Raw genomic sequence first — 21,400 nt, 5'->3', positions numbered from 1 at the left:
TTGTTGCCAGATGGCAACACCATGCATGTCAACACACTTCCCAGAAGACTCACAACACTTTTATTTACATACATGTATAAAATGACTTAGGAAAGATACACAAATGTGCTTCTACACAATTTATAATAGTTTTAGATGAAAAACTGTTACTCTTCTGTTTTCAAAAAAATATTTTGTCATATTATTCAACAGTTCGATACCTCATTTCGTCACTCAGTGTGAAATTTCAAAAAACAGTTTTTATTTGCAGTGAAACATAAATGTACCTTGCATTTCAAACACTTCACTCTCACAACTCTATTGCATGATGGAATCTTGCATCTTCCTTTCATATCCATAATAGGCAAATCTCCTAGTCCATCTAGCTGCATATCCTTTTCAGGCAGTGCAGCTGTTGGTCCTTTCTTCTTCTTTGCCACGTAGGCTCTCTCAATAGAATTACTTCTAGGTCTTCCTCGCTTTCTTGCCTCACTTTTCCCCTGGAACAACAAACCTCTGCCTATGGCCTTCTTGAATGCTTTTCCAATGTGCTCCACTTGATAGTGCATCTCTTCTGTAAAGAAGCCAAGCGTTCACTACCATCAGGTCTAGAGTGTGAAAAAATATTCTGTGATACAATATTTTGGAACATACAATGCTGGAACTGAATCCACAAGATCAACTTATTATACTCTACTGCTGCGCTGGGGCAAGGCACCTTAACTGACTTCTTCAACTTTTTGTCAAATCTTTCTACTTCAGTCATTGGATTTGCTCCCAAAAATTGCTGAGTAGTGTCACAAATCTGTTGTCATGCCACTTTACAGCAGAATTCTGCATATGTCCCATGGAACACTGTCTTTCATATGTTGCACCTCTTCATTTTCTTGTCAGAATCAAACACACATCCATTTAGACAATTGGAATGAACATTGCCCAGGTTGTAGATTCCTCTTTCTGCCAGTTTCATTTGCAGATCTAAACTACAGAATCTGTTGTCAAAAAATATTTTACAATTTTTGTGCTCTGGACAACATTTCCACTGGCTCCTATGTCAGGAAGATGTTCATTTTGATTAGTTCTGCCAGTGTACAGTTCAAATCTATATACTAAACCATTCACATCAGATAGTACAAACATTTTGTAGCCCCATCTCTTTGGTTTTTTTGGATTGTGCTGCTTCATTGCATGACACACTTCGAACAGTATAATTTGCTCATCAAGGCTGAATTTTTCTGGGTTCATTGGCACTTTAGACTTAGAAACAGTATGGTCAATAAGGCTTCTAATTTTGTATATAGGATAACAGCGTGGCTCTCCTTTGGGTATTGTTCTCAAATTATCAGCAAAATTTATATTACTTTTTATTTGTTCAAAGCAATTTATACGCATTCTATCAGCTACAATGGGAACTCTAGTCTCAGGATTTCAGTAATCTCTAGTAGGAGGGAGTCTAAATCACAGACATAAAGAACTTCATTCCTATCCAGATTTCTAATTCTTGTCTGTCAAGTTTCAGCCCTTCTGCAGGATTTTTTTGAACGGAGAGTCTGTTCGACTCCTCAACAATAGTGTCCAACATTTTGCCTCCAAGAAACATATGAAAATATTCTTTCGGTCTGTATACATGAGAAGGGATGTCAAGTGTACCATTCAATTCTGGCATAGCTAGTATTTTCTGGCATTTCTTTCAACTACACATATGTTAAGCCTTTTCTTGGTTTTGAACCACTATTTTCTTCTGCCGCTACAATTTCATTTTGATGTAACACATTGTTTTCATCATGTTCTTCCTCTTTTTGTTCCTTTTCCTCATCTTCTTTTTCTCCTTCCTTGTCATCGGTAGTCTCAGACACAACTATAGCCAAAGTTCCATGAGGAGTATTACATCCAGCACTTTCATCCTGTGAATCATCTGCAAATACTTCTTCATTGTCAGTGTTGCCCAATTTGGAATCGTCACTTTCTTCAGGAATATTCCTAATTGACACGGAATGTCTGCCACCATAGAAGCATGAAGCTGGAACTGATGCCATGTCTACAAAATAAAAGTAATAAACAGCATTGTACTGAATCTGCCCATGTTGAGAAAAGGTTATGTTTACATTGGCAAGACATAGTGTTGCCATAAGGCAACAAACTGAAAATACTGAGTAATTATTTATGCTTCAGTTACAGAGACATCAAAAAATTATCTGTGCTATCGTTAAACATCATTTTTCGTACCTTAAAAATACAATTTCTTTAAGTGTGATCTAAGTGGCAGAAATAATTCACTTTTTCCACTGCTGTAGTGTGTGTTTACATATAGTGGACCTCCAGCAGTGACTATAGACTATCAGCAGTTTCTGCCAACATAATGATGTTAAACACAGTCTAACTTGAAGCAGCCAGACTGTGTGTTGCCATACAGCAACACCACGCATATACACACAGTTTCCTTAACAATATATTTAAATTGATGGTTTGTTGCCATATGGCAACACCATGCAATAGAGGGTTAAAAATTAATAAAAGTTCTTTTGTATGTATTCATATTTTAACTATTCAGGTGTTGTGTTTTTGGGGCAGACATCAGAAATGAGCTCAGCACTTCCCTTGAGAAGTGTGCAAAAGTTTCCTAAAAACCACAATTGGAGCTAGCCAATTACCAAACCAATAATCATTAATTGACTGTATTAACTGTATTTAGGTTTGACTCGCCTCCCTCTCTTAAAAACAAGTTTACTGTGCATTAAGCTAACTGAGCGGAAGGACATTCATCATACCTCTCTCAAAATAATTCCAATTGGAAACACAAGAAAAATATTCATGTTTTTTATTTATCAGCAAAAATATTCCTCAACTGTAGAATGTAGTTTATAGTAGAACTTAGTTAATGAGACATTCAATTATAACACTCATGAATTGTACCTGTAGGAGTTTATATTACGAAAGACAAGCATTTACAATGTAGTTTCCACCCAGCATCAAGTTTGAATACCTTGCAAGAATAGCTGTTTCAGTAATCACTCTGCTGTTGAGATTATAAGTTAATTTATATCATTATCAAATTATTATTTCTAAATGTAGCTGCTCATAAATAGTGATATATACATTTTTTTCAGAGCCAGCAAGATTTGATGTGATGGAAAAAAACGTCACAGCTCTCCATGGAGACAAGGTTGTTCTTAAATGTGATGTCAGAGGAGATCATCCAATAAATGTGGATTGGCTGTTCAATGGGCAGAATCTTCATCACAGCTATAGGTGAGGGACGTTTTTATGTTGTGAAATCTCTGATTAATGTTGGTAACATTATCAATTGCCACCAGTTACAACAAAAATGCTAATGTGAAGGTTATTTGTATAGAAAATCCAGAAAATATGTATTTTTTTCTATTTCTGGTACACTTGTTGTTGTGTTTACCAAAATATAGGAATTTCCCATGGTTGATGATAACAGCTGCTAGCAATTTCCTTCTTTTTACTATCATCAGAAAAATTCCATCAAGGAAGAAATTATTTTAGGTGCAGAAAGGGGCTAAAATCAGTGGCAGCTAAATTTAGGTTGCTATTAGGTTGGGTGGCAAGAAGTGCTTCCTTTTAAACAAGTAAAGGAAAGCAGGTTCTTGACAAGGCTAATGTGGTTGAACATAGCAGTAGAGCTAAATATGAGGCATTTTTGGAGGAGCAATACTTCTGCAGAAGTCAGCAACAATGTTGGGAGCCTGGAGAGGAAGACTAAGACTAATACATAGTGGGGAGGAAGTTCCTGGGCTTGCAGGCAGAGTGGTATTCCTAGGTGAAAGCAAGACATCAGATGGTACTGACAATGTTACTCCAGTTGTTGGAGTGCAAGCATCTTTATCTTGCAGATAGAACTTAGGGAGTTATTGTCACAAAGTAATGGGGTTGTGCTAAATTAGCACAGGCAGTTAAATGATTCAAATGGCTCTGAGCACTATGGGACTTAACTTCTGTGGTCATCAGTCGCCTAGAACTTAGAACTACTTAAACCTAACTAACCTAAGGACATCACACACATCCATGCCCGAGGCAGGATTCGAACCTGCGACCGTAGCAGTCCCGCGGTTCCGGACTGCGCACCTAGAACCACTAGACCACCGCGGCCGGCACAGGCAGTTAAGTAAGATCTGTGGATGGATGTGTTAATATGTTGAAACAGTAAGAGACTCACGGAATCAGAAAAATTGAAGATCTTTGTGAATGAATGGGTAGCTACTAGAGAGAACAAATTTTATGCTAAATGCATTTGAAGAGATACCATTTTCCAGGCTCTGTTTTATGAAAATTTTGTGGGATTGGACTTTTAGCTAGGGTGAAGGTAGCTTTTCTTGACAGGTAGAAGTAGAATGAATGAGGTATAACAGTCAGGCTAATTTGAGACAACTCCAGCAATAAAGAGATGAAAAATGAAAAAAAAAATTATGATACAAGTAGTTTAAGCAATATTTGACTGTTGCAATAATAAATTGAGAGGGGATCCAAATTATTAGGAAATCTAAGAGAACACTGCACAAGGTGCACAATATAAAAAGACGGATGAGTGATCATGGTTCAGAATGAAATGTTTGGACTTCATGAATAAGATTGTTAGAAAGCTAACAGATATACTGTAATGCAGGCTTTATTGGCAATTTTTATTGATGAATCGTGCTTGGGATACCAGCCAAATGGCAGCATCTCCTTGTAGCAATGTTTTAATGAGTTTCTTACTCATCATATTCATGCAAGCTGATCTGAAGATAATAAGTGGGAAACTCATTGCAGTTTAGTTTAATTTACGATGTAGTGGCATGCAATGGGCCTGAAGCCATTATGTGAGTACTCATCACATTTTACTTTTGTCCACTAATAACAAGATTATCCTCATTAAAGCTTTTTTTCACATTTCAGGCACAGCACATCAGAGAATATCTGCTGAAAATATCACAGTGTTCATGTAAAAACCATTTATGTATGACATGTTAAGAGCAAACATATTTAAATTTATTGACAAACAAGTTCACATACCAGGGAAAAAAACTTAACATCTCATATGATTATGTGTGTAATGCTGATGCTCAACAGACCACATACAGCTATTACAAAGACTATCTGTCATAACATGTCACCAAGTGGCGTGGTTGTGGTAGCACTGGGAAAACATAAAATATCAATAAACCATTTTTAAGGAAAATTAAGTTTGAAGTGTGCAAAGTGAAGTATCTCATTAATACATGTGATAGGAGCAAGGGTTGATGGGAAGAGAAAGAAAGGAGGACAGAGGGGATATATTGGGATTGATTTGTAACAATGCTTCATCCCACATATGTGGTTTTGCAATTCCTAATAGACTTACAGTGAGTATTTCCTCTGTTCTTTAGTTGAAGGTTTGCCAATGCTACATGACACTAGGTCTCATTTGCATGGGTAGGACTGTTTCATGCCAACCCCACCATACCACTGGTGCCCTCTCAACCTCTCCTTCTGCCACCCGTAGCCAATATCGCATCTATAAATCATGTACTTTAGATAACACTCTTATAACTATGATTCTCAATTTTCCTCAGAAAGCATTTATTGCTATTTCATGTTTTTACAGTTGTTTCTGCTATTGATTTTGTTACAATTGCCCGTAGACTTTTAATGAGAGTGCCCAACATCACCAAAACCATGCCACCTAGTAGTATGTTATGGTAGTTAGTTTTTGTAATGGCAGCATGGAGTCAGTCAGGTGCCAATTTACCACTTCACACAAAACAATATTAAATTCTTTTACTTGGTATGTAAACTTGTTTTTAGTGAATTTACATATGTCCTTAAAATGTTATCTATAAATTGTGTACGCATGACAATTTTGATTTTTTTAGCAGATATTCTGATGATGAGCTATGCCTAAAATATGTAAATAAAATTGTTTAATAACTTGTAGACTCTTGTAATTAATGCCCAAAAAGATGTGATAAGGATCTTCTCAGAACTTTGAAATATTGCTGCAAGGTGGTGCTGTCTCTTTGCTGATATTCTGAGAAGATTTCATTAGTAGGTAGATATCCTTTTTCTGCCTTAGACCCATAGGGAGGAGATCCTCATCTAAATAAATATGTATTATTAAGAAGCTAGAATTTGTTGTATGACTTATAGTTGCCTTTAAAGTTGGTAGAAGGAAGTAAAATACTAGTGGTGAAATGAATCAGATGGGAAAAGGACAAAAGAAACAGAAACTGGAGCAACTTCTGTGATGGGGGACAGCAGGCAGTTGCAGTATGCCATCAGTTTGCATAATTATCATAACAGCAGGTGTTCAAACTGTGTAACAAAGTGTGACCAGTAGGCATGTGAAAAGCAGGTACAGGAGATAAGATGGATTATATTGAAATATAAGGAAAAATTAATAGTTTAATAAGCTCTAGACTTCCATATAATACAAGAGATGATAATTTGGAGAGGTTAAATAAAGAAAAAAGAGATAAAGAAAAAACAGCAGCAAAGGCAGGACAGCACTCAGTACAGGGATAAAAGAGAGAAAGCAAAACAAATGCCTGGATTTGTCATTAAGCAGCTATGGAAGGCAAAAGTTGTTATATATTTTACACACTTTGAACTGTCATAGAAAATGGTTAAACTAAATGTTTCATATAATACCGTTTAAATAATTGAATATTTGCAATGAATGTTATAAGCAGTATAATAGAAACACCAGTCAAAAAAGTTGTATATCATGCATATTTTGTATCTGTGATTAGATATAGTATAATTTTTTGCGGATCAGAAAAAACAAACTTACAGAGAGTCTTTAGGCTACAGAAGAAAATCATTAGAGCCATGGCAGGTGCAGAAAAAAGACAATCGTGCAGACCTCTGCTCAAGGCCCTTGATCTTATGACTGTTCCTGGCCTCTGTATCTATGAGACAATTAAATTTTCTAAACAAAACCCACAACTTTTTGAGGATAGCCTGTTTAAGCATATTATGAAACAAGAAACAAATATCAGTATAAGTTACCAACTCATAGGCTAAAACTGCTGGAGAAGACACGTTACTATATGGGTATGGGGCTGAGAAATAGTGTCTGTGAAAAATTTAAAAATTATGAATCAGAAAAATTTGGATGTCATTTAAAAAATACATAATAAGTAAGTATTATTACAGTGTAGAAGAATTTATGACTGACTGTCACAAATAACTGTGCCTGATGTTACATTTTATTCTGCCATGATAAAAAAGTACTTTAAGTAAATATTTATACTTAATTTTACTTCATTTACAACATGATTGTTTTAAATCGTTTTGTGGTACTTAAAATTACAAAATACCTGTAATTATTATGTATGCTTACAATTAGAAAGCAGCTTTAAACTGACGAGTCACCTATGTCCCAATCATCTGATTGTATATGACATGTTATGTGACAATAAAGTTTCTATTCTATTTTATGAAATGTTCAAGTTGATAGCCTTCAGTATCAATACATTTCTGATTATGAATCACAACAGATTCTGTAGCTCATGTCAAAAGACTCCAAAGGGATTTCTAGGCATGCTCTTCAGATCTCATCCCACTGCGTATCCAGGTTACGTGGTTTATTATGGGGTGAATACTCTTTTTACTGTCTCCCATCAGAAGAAACATAGCTGAATAAGGTGTGGAAGGAACTGGACTGGTGTCTGTCTTCCTATCCACTGCCTTCATAAATTTTGAGCCAGGTATGCTAAACTAACCCTGTGATAGTCCACTGGGGCACCATCTTGTTGGCAATACAACATGCCATTTCTGTATGTTGTATAAATGAAAGTCCCAATACACACATCAAAAAAAGTTTTGCATCACCTCAGTTCTGAGAGTTCCAAAACCTGTACAGAAAACTGGAACAAAGATCAACATAAACTTCATTTCCGCCCTTTTTATTGCTCATGGAAACTACACATTGCGTGTTGTACCACCATAAAGCGAGACCTTCAGAGGTGGTCCAATTGCTGTACAAAAATGGCTCTGAGCACTATGGGACTTAACATCTTAGGTCATCAGTCCCCTAGAACTTAGAACTACTTAAACCTAACTAACCTAAGGACATCACACACATCCATGCCCGAGGCAGGATTCAAACCTGCGACCGTAGCAGTCCCGCCGTTCCGGACTGCAGACCCTAGAACCACATGGCCACCACAGCTGGCAATTGCTGTACACCACACTGGTACCTATAATACCCAGTAACATGTCCTCTTGCATTGATGCATGCCTGTATTCGTCACGGCATCCTATCCACAAGTTCATCAAGGCACTGTTGGTCCATATTGTCCCACTCCTCAACAGCGATTCGGTGTAGATCCCTCAGAGTGGTTGGTGGGTCATGTTGTCCATAAACAGGCCTTTTCAATCTAGCCCAGGCATGTTCAATAGGATTCATGTCTGGAGAACGTGCTGGCCACTCTAGTCGAGCAATGTCGTTATTGTGAAGGAAGACATTCACAAGATGTGCATGATAGGGGCGGGAATTGTTGTCCATGAAGACAAGTGCCTCGCCAATATGCTGCCAATATGGTTGCACTATTGGTTGGAGGATGGGATTCACGTATCATACAGCCATTACAGTGCTTTCCATGACCACCAGTTGTGTACGTTGGCCCCACATAATGCCACTCCAAAACATCAGGGAACCTCCACTTTGCTGCACTTGCCGGACAGTGTGTCTAAAGTGTACAGCCAGACCGGGTTGCCTCCAAACACGTCTCCGATGATTGTCTGGTTGAAGGCATATGCAATGCTCATCGGTGAAGAGAACGTGATGTCAGTCCTGAGTGGTCGATTCAGCACGTTGTTGATCCTATTTGTACCATGATGCATGGTGTTGTGGTTGCAAAGATAGACCTCACCGTGGATGTCAGGAGTGAAGTTGCGTTTCATGCAGCCTATTGTGCACAGTTTGAGTTGTAACACGATGTGCTGTGGCTGCACAAAAAGCATTATTCAATGTGGTGGCATTACTGTCTGAGTTCCTCCGAGCCATAATCTGAAGGTAGTGTTCATCCACTGCAGTAGTAGCCCTTGGGTGCCACGAGCGAGGCATGTCATTGACAGTTTCAGTCTCTCTGTATCTCCTCCATGTCTGAACAACATCGCTTTGGTTCACTCTGAGATGCCTGGACACTTCCCTTGTTGAGAGCCCTTCCTAGCACAAAGTAACAATGCAGACATGATCAAACCACTGTATTGACCGTCTAGGCACGGTTGAACTACAGACAACAAGAGCTGTGTACCTCCTTCCTGGTGGAATGATTGGAACTGATTGGTTTTTGGACCCCCTCCTTCTAATAGGCGCTGCTCATGCATGGTTGGTTACATCTTTGGGTGGGTTTAGTGACATCTCTGAACAATCAAAGGGACTGTGTGATACAACATCCACAGTCAATGTCTATCTTCAGGAATACTGGGAACTGGGATGATGCGAAACTGCTTTTGATGTGTGTATAAACACCAAACATTGTTAGTGACTTTTATACGTTACAGGACCTTCAAGTTGGAAAGGGTCACTGGGCTCCTTAGGAGATACTGCACTATACATTCACATCATGCAAGATCACAGCCTTTTCATCAGTAACATGGGATTATATTCAGCACAGTACATATGGTTATGCTGACTGTCAGGTCCACTAAGTTTGAATTGCACCAACAGCCATAGCCCCCATAATGTCATCCTTTATGGATGAAATATTCAGTGTGCTTCGCCTCTCTAAAAAATTTGCTACATTCGCATGCAGCTGGATATCAGTGTACACGTCACAGCCCAGGAGAGAAATGAATGAAGCCACAAGGTGGAAGGGCTGCCTGCAGAAGAGAATGTGATATCAAGCAGTGGCTAAGCTAAACACAGGTGACTGATGGCGGACGAGACACAGACAAGGACAAGCCCAAGGCAGCCTAAGCAACAGTGAGGTGCAAAGTGGAATACTTCATCATGTCAACAGGCCAAGAGCAAAGAGGCACAACCCAAACTGCAACCAGAGAGAAAGACCAAATGCCAGGCAATCTTGTTATTGAATAGTTCATAGTTCAATATCATTATTTACCAACAATATCAGGCGTGAGTACAGAACTGATCGACCGCTCATGGGGTGGCCGTATTTATACCATCCTTGAGGAACACTATTAGCCAGCGTATTCATGTGGTGAGACAAGTGGTGTGCTCACTAAGCAAGCATAGTGCTATTGTGATACAATAGCCTAATGGCCATCTAGTTTCATGTCTTCCAGTGGACATTCAACTTCTACAGAGTCTGATACCAAATCCCTCCCCCACGATACAGGTGCATACAGGTGGAAATGCCCCAGATGGTGCCATAGGGGGTAGAATGAAGGCATAGGTAAAGCACTAGCCCCTTTGACTGTTGTCTGCAGGAATAGAACGTATTAGCCAGCATGCATTGAGACACAGCTGGTGGTGGGTGTGCCATGGGTTTCTACCAATCCACATGGACGTGGCAGGGATCACTGGTGCAACATTAGGGAGTTTTGGCAGTCACCAGAGGTGCTGGCTGGGGAATCATGTTGTCACCAGCAGGTGGAGGAAGAGAGGGCAGTGGATGCATCACCTGCACTTGAGGCCAGAGTTGGTTGTGATGGCGGCACTTGAGCCCCTTCTGTATTTCAGTGGGAGTGAATCTCCACTACCATCATCAGCATCCAAGCCATAGAGCTCCACAGGAGCAGGCCCACACAGCTATGCCAGTATTCTAGCTCTGGGAGGGACAGTAGCTGAGCTTCAAAGGGGGCAGCTTCAGAAGATGAAGCAGGGTGCATAGTTGGTGCCTGTGGAGTAGCTCCACAGGGCTACAGTTGTTAATCAGCATGGTTCGACAAGTGCTCAAAAACAGGGTGAAGACCAACATAGAGGCAAACGATTCAATAGCTTTTTTCACTTGCTGCTTAAAAGTCTAAATGAGATGTTCTGCTTCACTATTTGTGGAAGGATGGAATAGAGGACTGCAAATATGTCTTATGCCATTGGCCACAAAAATCGTTGATGAAAGTCACTGTGAATTGCAGCCCATTACCGGATGCAAGCCTTTGATGGCCAATACCTGGGCTGAGGCATATTTTGAGTAGGAAACAACAATGAGCAACTACACAGATATTAAAAACAGGGTCACAAAATCAAGATAGATGTTGTCCATGGGTGGCAGTGCATAGTTCTGGAGGTGAAAGGTTGTGGGCTGCTGCCTGGTACCATGCACACACCCTGCAGGCATGGATCATTCTTTCGGCCAGAACTCACATCAGTGAGCTAGCACCTTCCTGCAGGGCATCCCACAGTGTCCTTAGTGTAGCAACCTCAACACTCATTGGGACAATTCTGCTGGGATGACAATCATGTTGGTGTCCAACAGAATGACATCAGCAACCTTCAGCCTGTGAGAAATATTTCTCATGGACCTGAACTCATTTGCAAATCAGTGGATGAGGTAAGTTGGCCAGGCATGGATCACATAGTGGAGGACCTGCTGCAATTTTAGGTCCAGGCATGTGGTGTCAGCGACACGAGCAGCCGTAAATGGGAAACTGTCCAATATATGTTTCCACTCAGTGTTGGCGTGGAAGCAGCAGAATGGTTAAAATCAGTATCTGAGCCAGCGAGGAGACATGATAATGTATTGGCATTGTAATGCTACCCTGGAGCTTATACCGGATGGTATAAATGCATTCAGGAACAATGCCAAGCACTCAGGCGTTGGGCTGCCCCTTCCCAAAGGCTGGAAATCTATAATTATAGGGAACTATGTCCCGGTCCTCCATAGCATAATTGAAAGGTATGAATAACAGATGACAAATGGGGATGTTGATTGCAGGTGGTACTGAGGCCTGGAGCAAAGTGCCCTCCTGTGCTGAGTGTTTGCTCGCCTGAAGCTGAAGCAACTTTTGTAACAAGTCTGCCTGAGGTTCCTGCTGTTGCATTAGCTGCTGCTATTGCTCCAGCAGGCAAACCAATTTAGTGTCCATGCTACAAAACAACTTCCTCTTTCATCGTTGCTGGGTATTAGTGCACACATCACAACCCAGGAGAGAAATGGGTGAAGCAACAATGTTGAAGGGCCACCTGCAGGAGAGAACACAAAATCAAAAAGTAACCGAGCCAAACATGGCCAACTCTGACAATGACAAGCCAAAAGCAACCTAAGCAACAACAAGGTGCAAAGCTTAAACCTTTGCCACAACAATGTCAACAGGCAAAGAACAAAAAGAGACACAATCTGAATTATAACTTAAGAGAAAGACTAAGTGCCAAGTGAGGTTATTGAGTAGTCCATTCTAGAGCAATGATAGTAGCCGACAACATCAGATGTGAGTACAGGATTGACTGACTGACCATTTGCTGGGCTATATACTGGCTGTGAAGAACACTACTGGCCAGCATATTCATGTAGTGAGAAGAGTAGCACACTCACTTTTGAGTTCAATGCTGTGGTATTACTATTTCCTTTGATGGCCATATAGGTCCATTTACTCTGGAAAACATTCAACATCCACAGAGGCAGATACAAGACACTGCTACCCATTAAATTGGTTCGCATACAATGATCAACTGAAATGCTTCACAGAATTGTAACCTACAACCGAGGTCATTGTTACTTAGCTGTTTCAGCAACCTTAGAGTGAAATAACACAACTTGCTTCTCTGCAAAATGTACCGTATTTACTTGAATCTAAGCCACACTCAAATCTAAGCTGCACCAGAAAAATGAGACTCAAAATCAAGGAAAAAAAAATTTCCCGAATCTAAGCCGCACCAAAAATTTGAGACTCGAAATTCAAGGGGAGAGAAAAGTTTTAGGCCGCGTCTCCAAATCGAAACAAAGTTGGTCCATTGTAATATGAGACACAATTTAGGTCGAATGAATGCCGATACAGCTACAGTAGTTTGGTTTGAGTCGTAACCTTAGCAGTTAAGCTTTAGCAGGTAGCCATTGCTATGCGTCAGGTGCTCCGTCCGTATTTATACGGGTACCCTTCCTTTTTCACGTGCTTCGTCTGGTTTGAATTGATTGCTTATTTTTCTTTGATCTGATAAGCACCGTTTTCTTTGTTATAGGTGTTTACGTCACTCTAAGCTGAAAATGCATTACTGTACTGTGTCATGCATTGTTTGTCGCATTCAGATAGTGCGTGTTTTACGGCCTGTCGCCGCTCGCGGCATGGCTTTTGTGCGCACTAACGCCGCTTACAATTTAAAAAAAAAGAGAGGAATCGTCTCATTAGCGAAACAATGGCAAGAGATTGCTATTTGTTGTTACTTATACTGCTGCTTTCTTTGATAATGATCAACAAGAACCAAATAATCCATGCAATGTACATTGTCTCTGGATGAATAAACTACTACTACTACTACAACTACTGCGCATGATAGAAGATGTTCTGAACGAGAGTTAGCGAAAATTTTTCTCCGTTTGAAAATCTTTGCAGGCGCCTCTTTAGTACATTACATTCTGCACAGAAATTAGAGTCATCTTAGATTTAAAAATCTAGTCCATTGCTGTGCTTCATTTCTGACTGTATCACTATTAGGCATAAGAATAATAGGAATATAAACATGACATGATATGTATATTCTTCCACGTTTGCTGTTGTCTCACTGTAGTCTCGTAGTTTATTAGGCAGACAGGATTTAAATGAGATAGCAGCAAACACGAAACAATACATGACTAAATGTTTATATTCGTATTATTCTTATGGTGAAGAGAATACTGCATGTGATTCACAATTCATCGAAGTTCCTATTAGGAACCATCTCTTCTCACAGGTAGGAAAAAATTCAGAACGTAGAGTTGGCCATATTGACAAACATCCCAAACAGTCTTGCCAATCGGATTTTCGTAGTACATTGAAATGCTGCTACATTCGAAGATGAACAATACGGAATTTGTATTTACTTCGTTGGATAATGTATGAAAATGCAGTGGTCGAAACTCGGGGCGGAGGAAAAAAGCTCGTCTTCCACCTTTTTTTGTAATTTATTTACTGACGCAGAGGATTTGGTGCCAGTATTTATCTTTGTGCCTGAAAAGCATGCCTGTGTAGCGCTACACATATTCAATGGCAGAAGTAAGTTGTGGCGGCACGCACCAACGTTTTTCAGAACTTCCGCTTTCTTTGCACTCGATTCTAAGCTGCAGGCGGTTTTTTGGATTACAAAAACCAGAAAAAAAGTGCGGCTTGGATTCGAGTAAATACGGTATTCCACACTACTAACATGTACTCCTCTCAAGTGGCCCTTGCCTTGGAATTTTTGAATGCTGAAACAATTCCAAAAGTACATTTGAGGACTGATCACTTGCAGCTGTGTGGGGGTCACTTGGATCAACATTGCTAAATATCTCACACTGTCCCATGGAACTTGAATTTATTTTGTAGGTTTGTTGCTGTTAACCTTGAAAGTTAGATTAGTCCACCAGTCATGTCTCCACTATCTCTGAAGAGCAGCAACATTCTCAAACTTCCACTAAGGTAGTGCCACTTAAGTTATTATCGGCTTCCGCTCTTCAAAGTTGAAACATATGTCTGCCATCTTGTTAGTTTCCTGGCACTAAATGGGTTCCGCATTAGACTGTCAGTTCTACTGCCTGCCACTCAGCAAACATAAAGATATTTCCTCTAGAAATTTAAAGCTATAGACAATAAAATAGCTTTTATGACAGTTTGAAGTGTATGTTTGCATCTTTTTATGCAGTCTGCCTGACACTCTCTCTCTGTCAATATCATATTCCAGTAAATAATATAAGGTTAATATTATCTTTCATAAAATTAAGATGTTAGATTTTCTTTCTTCTCTCTCTCTCTCTCTCTCTCTCTCTGTCTTTTTTAAATATTTTTTTTATTGGAAAAGCATTTCAATGGTTTTACTGGATACAACTATTACAGACATTTCTTTCAGAGAGAGAGAGAAGAGAGAGTATGTGTGTTACCTTTTGCTCCAGACAGAATCATTTTTTGTATGTATTAAAAATCAGTCTTGCAAAGTATAATTCATTTAATACTCTGTGGTAATTTGAAAACATATGTTTCTTTCAATGCTGCCAGAATGAGTGTATCTGAAATGAAGACAGACAAAGGTCTGCAGTCACAGCTGGTAATCACTCAGACTGATCGACTGGATTCTGGCCTTTATATGTGCCATGCAAGCAATTCATTTGGGCACAGTGAGCAACTCATCCACCTGGCTATTCAAGGTGAGGTATCTGTTGAGGATAATATATTTGAGTAGTATTATTCTTAAGGCTCAAGACTACTCTTCTGTTTATGTGGGTATACATTTCTATGCCCATGATCAGAAATAAAATTTCCTTTTGTCTCTTCAGGATCTCCTTGTGTTTCACCAAATTCCGATGAACCTATATCATACAAGTGTTGAGAAGAGCAATTCATTATAAAGTCAAGAGCAACTGCAAAATGTACAGGTTTATCATGCCAAGTAGATCACTCTTTTGAAGAGCTGTATACCGTAGCTTTTTCGCAATGATATATTTGCAGATCTTTGAATGCTGATGCTGTGCGGTATGATATGCTGGAACCTAGCATGAACTTCAGTGCAAGATGCTTTTAATAGTTTCTATAAAAAACTCTGTCTTAAAATCTGACAGAAAATCCAAAGAGATTCCAGCTGTATGTAAAGTATACCAGCAGAAAGACATAATCAATACCCCACTGCATGATAACAGTGATGTTATGTATGACACTGCCAGTAAAGCAGAGTTACTAAACACAGTTTTCTGAAATGCCTTCATCAAAGAATATGAAGTTAATATTCCTGAATTTGCTGAATTTGAATGAAGCGTGACTGCCAACATGAGTAACTTAGAAGTAGATATCATCAGTGCACCTTAAATTACTTAATAAAGGCAAGGCCTCCATTCCAGATTGTATTCCAGTCAGGTTCCTTCTAGAGTATGCTGATATAATAGCTTCACATGTAGCAATCATATACCATTGCTTGCTCATTGAAAGAAGCACTTGCAACCTATGTCCTCAATTATTTGCTATATGTATTCCAATCTCTGTCTTCCTCTACAGTTTTTGCCCTCTACAGCTCCTTCTAGTACCAAGGAACTCATTCCCTGATGATGAATTCTTCTCAGGTTATCAGCTGAATGGTGGCGTCATCTTGTTGCAACGTTTCAATGAGTTTTGTACCCATCATCTTCTGGCCAGAAGATGATGGGTACGAAACTCATTGAAATCTTGTGACAAGACAACACCACCATTCGGGTGATAACCTGAGAAGAATTCATCAGTGGAATATGCTGAGAAAGACTGCAGTCTCATCCCCTGATGTCTTAACAGATGCCCTATCATCCTGTCCCTTCTCCTTGTCAGTGTTTTACACATATTCCTTTCCTCTCCGATTCTGTGCAGAACCTCCTTATCTTATCAGTCTATCTAATTTTCAACATTTGCCTGTAGCACACATCTCAAATGCTTCGATTCAAATCTGTTCTTGTTTTCCGACAGTCCATGTTTCACTACCATATGTATATTCTCAGAAAATTCTTCCTCCAATTAAGGGCTATGTTTGATACTAGCAGACTTCTCTTGGCCAGAAATGCCCCTTTTACCAGGGCTAGTCTGCTTGTGACGTCCTCCTTGCTCCATCCGTCATTGGTTATTTTACTGTCCAGGTAGCAGAATTCCTTAACTTCATCTACTTCATGACCATCAATGCTGATGCTAAGTTTCTCACTGTTATCATTTCTGCTATTCATTACTTTCAGCTTACTTTGATTAACTCTCAATCCATATTCTGTACTCAGGATAGCGATGTCATCAGCAAATCGTATCACTGATATTCTTTCACCTTGAATTTTAATTCCACTCATGAAGCTTTCTTTTATTTCCATCATTGCTTCTTCAATGTACAGACTGAACAGTAGGGGGGAAAGGCAACATCCCTGTCTTACACCCATTTTAATCCAAGTACTTCATTCTTGGTCGTTCAGTCCTATTTTTTCTTGGCTCTTGTACATATTGTATATTACACATCTCTCCCTATGGCTTACCCCTATTTTTCTCAGAATTTCGAACATCATGCACCATTTTACAGTGTTGAACACTTTTTCCAGGTCAACAAATCCTAAGAATGTTTCTTGATTTTTCTTCAGCCTTGTTTCCATTATCAACTGCAATGTCAGAATTGCCTCTCTGGTGTCTCTACCTTTTCTAAAGACAAATTGATTGTCATCTAGCACATCCTCAATATTCTTTTCCATTCATCTGTATATTATTCTTGCCAGCAGCTTGGACGCATGAGCTGTTAAGCTGATTGTGCAATAATTCTCGCACTTGGGATGATATTTTTCCAAAGTCAAATGGTATGTCCCCAGACTCGTACATCCCACACACCAATGTGAATAGTCATTTTTTTGCCACTTCTCCCAATGATTTTAGAAATTCTGAAGGAATGTTATCTATCACTTCTGCCTTATTTGATCTGAACTCTTCCAAAGCACTCTTAAATTCTGATTCTAATATTGGATCCCCTACCTCTTCTAAACCTACTACTGTTTCTTCTTCTATCACATCTGACAAATCTACCCCTCATAAAGGCCTTCAGTGTACTCTTTCCACCTATCCACTCTCCTCTGCATTTAACAGTGGAAATCCCGTTGCACTTTTAATGTTACCACCCTTACTTTATGTTTCACTGAAGGTTGCTTTGAGTGTCCCGTATGCTGAGTCAGTCCTTCAGACAATCATTTCTTTTTCGATTTCTTCACATTTTTCATGCAGCCATTTCATCTTAGTTCCCCTGCACTTCCTATATATTTCCTTCCTCAGTGACTCTTATTTCTGTATTCCTCAATTTTCCTGAACATTTTTGTATTTCCTTCTCTCATCAATCAACTGAAGTATTTCTGTTACCCATGGTTTCTTTGCAGTTAACTTCTTTGTACCAATTTTTTTTCTTTCCAACTTCCTTGACTGCCATTTTTAGAGATGTCCATTCCTCTTCAAATGCACTGCCTACTGAGCTATTCCTTACTGCTGTATCTATAGCCTTATAAAACTTCAAGCATGTCTCATCATCACTTAGTGCTTCTGTATCCCACTTCTTTGCATATTGATTCTTCCTGGCTAATCTCTTCAACTTCAGATAACTCTTCATCACTACTGCTTGGGATCGGAGTCTATATCTGCTCCTGGGTATGACTTACAGTCTGGTATCTGATTTTGGAATCTCTTGTCTGACCATGATGTAAGTTAACTGAAATCTTCCCATATCACCCAATCTTTTCCAAGTATACCTCTTCTTCTAGTGATTCTTGAACAGAGTATTTGCTATTACTAGCTGAAATTTATTACAGACCTCAGTTAGTCTTCTCCTCTCTCATTCCTTGTCCCAAGCCCATAATCTCCTGTAACTTTTTCTTCTGCTCCTTCCGCTACAACTGCATTCCAGTCCCACATGAATATTAGATTTTCATCTCCCTTTATGGACTGTATTACCCTTTAAATATGCCCATGTACTTTCTCTACCTCTTCATCTTCAGCTTGTGATGTGACCTAAATTATTGTTGTTGGTTTGTGTCAATCCTGACAAGAACAACCCTTCCTATTCATAATGTATCCTACACCCATTATACCATTTGCTGTTGCTGTCGATATTACCCTATACTCATCTGACCCATTATCCTTTCATTGATTATTCAGTCTTTTTCTTGTGGTCACCTCCCCCTTGGCACTATCCTCACAGAGATCCAAATGGGGTACTATTCTAGAATCTTTTGCCGATGGAGAGATCATCATGACATTTTTTCAATTACAGGCCACATGTCCTGTGGACACATGTTATGTGGCTTTAATGCAGTGGTTTCCATTGCCTTCTGCATCCTCATGCCATTGATCATCCATCTTTAGGGGCAGTTTCTCACCCCAAGGACAGGAAAGTACCCTGAACTTCTGTCCACTCCTTTGCCCTCTTTGAGCAGGCCATTGGAGGAATGAGGGTGACTTCTTATGCCTGAAGTCTTCGGCCACCAAATACTGATTATTAATCAAAATTGGAGTGGTGGCAGGTTTCCAACCCGGGACCAAGGATATTTTGATTAGTAATCAAAGACGCTATCCCTAGACCACGGGTGCATTTATTCATGCCTAAGGACTGGTAAGTTGCACAATTCACACCAAGACCAAAGAAAAAAACAGGTATAATCCACTGAATTACAGATCCATATTGCTAACATTTATTTGATTTGGATTTTAGAACATGTACTGTGTTTGAACATTATGAGTAGCTCAAAGAGGATGATTTATTGAAAGACAGCCAAGATGGTTTCAGAAAATGTTGTTCTTGTGAAACTTAACTAGCTCTTTATTCTTGTAAAGTAATGAGTGCTGTCGACAGTGGATGTCAAACTGATTCCATATTTTTATATCTCCAGAAGGCTTTTGACATTGCTACTCACAAGCAACTTCTAATCTAATTGTGCGCCTATGGGGTATCATCTCAGGTGTGTAACTGGATTCATGATTTTATGTCAGAAAGATCACGGTTCATAGTAACTGACAGAAAGTCATTGAGTAAAATGGAAGTGATATCTGGTGTTCCCCAAGGAAGTGTTAGAGGCCCTTTGCTGTTCCAATCTACAGATGCTATGTAGGAGACAATTTAAGCAGCCCTCTTAGATTGTTTACAGATGATGCTGCCATTTACCATCTTATAAAGTCATCAGATGATCAAAACAAATTGCAAAATGATTTAGAAAAGGTATTTATATGTTGCAGAAACTTGCAATTGACTCTAAATAATGAAAAGTGTGCAGTCATCCATATGTGTAGTAAAAGGAATCCAATAATTTATGGTTTTCAAATAAAACACACAAATCTAAAGTCTTTAAATTCAAGTAAAATACTTAGGGATTACAATTATGAATAATTTATATTGAAATAATCACATAGATAATGTTGTGGGGAAAGCAAACAAAAGATTGTGATTTATTGGCAGAACACATAGAAAATGCAACAGGTCTGCTAAAGAGACTGCTTGCACTACACATGTCTGCCATTGTATGGATTATTGCTGTGCAGTGAAGGACCCACATCAGATAGGATAAACGGAGGACATCAAAAAGCACTAGGATCTCCTCATGAAATTTCTACCACCAATTTTGTCCTCGGAGTGTGAAAATATTTTGTTGGCGCTCTCCTGCATAGGGAGGAATGAATATGATAACAAAATAAGAGAAATCAGAGCTTTCACAGAAATATTTAAATGTTCATTTTTTCTACCCGCTGTTTGATAGTATGAACCCTCTGTCTGGCACTTCATTGTGAACTACAAACTAATCATGGAGATGTAGATGAGAGAGGTCTTAGGGTACGTAGCCTGACTTTCTCTCCTTCATTCTTTCCTTTTGGTATTGTCAAACCCATTCAACTCATTGTTTATCACTGTGTCATTCCAAAGCTCTTACTTTTGTAACTTCTCCTTCATCCGGTGATCTATGGAAAATGTTTGTAATACCTTTGATTTGTATCTCAACCAGTCTGATTATGCAATTTATTACAATTACTGATCTGACATTTATACCACCAACTTTCCAGAGCCACCTGATCCACCTATTGATGTGAAAGTGATTGAGGTGAACAGCAGATCAATTCATTTGGCATGGCGTCCCCCATTTGATGGACACAGCTCCCTGACTGGCTACCTGATCCAGTACAAGCAGGCTACAAATCCCATAAGTGATTGGCAACATACAGCAACTGTCAATGTCTCGGTTCCAGTTGTGGGAGCTGACATAACAAGTAAGAAGTGAGTACTCTGTAACATAAATGTGTATCTGGCCATCTCAAAGAAATAAAATTTAATTTTTAGTTAAATATTACCTGCCATAAGTGTAAATAATAGAAGGAGGACACAACCCATAATATGCCTACAAGCTACAATGTTCTGGTCAATTACTTTGTGCTGGCACTGCATCTTGACTGAGGTTATGGATGAGGAAACAAAGAAGACTGGGATGGAGGGCTGGTGCAGGATGGTAGATGGCTGGGAGGGAAAAGCAGCAGGCACATGAGATAGGAATGTGGCACAGATGAGCTCATTATGGCACAGGCAGAGTGAGTTGTGTGCAGCACACAGTGACATGGATGAAGGGATTGGGAGGAGCAGATAGAACAGAAGGAGAATGAACTTGTGGAGAGGAGGTTGTAAGAGCAGGTGAGTGAAGTGGGGTACACTGGGGCAGGGGTGAAGATGGGTGTTGGGCAGGACCTAGCAAGTGTTGAGGCTAGGAGGTTTATAAGATTGATGTATGCGCTGTAAGGACAAATCTCATCTTTGTAATTGAGAGAAGCTGGTTTCGGGGGGAAGGTGCCAAATGGTACAGGTTATGAAGTAACCATTGAATCTGTGCACAGAGTGGGGGAGGGGGGGGGGGGCATTGCTGTT

General features: G+C 39.5%; 1 protein-coding gene across 1 annotated transcript in view; it reads left to right on the top strand.

Moving 5' to 3' along the window:
* The window catches only part of LOC124777987 (Down syndrome cell adhesion molecule-like protein Dscam2), a 481,000-nt gene that overhangs the window by 295,965 nt on the left and 163,635 nt on the right, over positions 1-21,400 (top strand). The window contains exons 11-13 of the mRNA XM_047253558.1: positions 3,087-3,228; positions 15,034-15,182; positions 20,551-20,761. Coding sequence (XP_047109514.1) covers positions 3,087-3,228; positions 15,034-15,182; positions 20,551-20,761 — 502 coding nt within the window. The remainder of the gene's footprint in view (positions 1-3,086; positions 3,229-15,033; positions 15,183-20,550; positions 20,762-21,400) is intronic.

The sequence above is a fragment of the Schistocerca piceifrons genome, chromosome 1 (genome assembly GCF_021461385.2).
Source record: "Schistocerca piceifrons isolate TAMUIC-IGC-003096 chromosome 1, iqSchPice1.1, whole genome shotgun sequence".
NCBI lineage: Eukaryota > Metazoa > Arthropoda > Insecta > Orthoptera > Acrididae > Schistocerca > Schistocerca piceifrons.
This window is presented reverse-complemented; position numbering and strand designations above follow the sequence as displayed.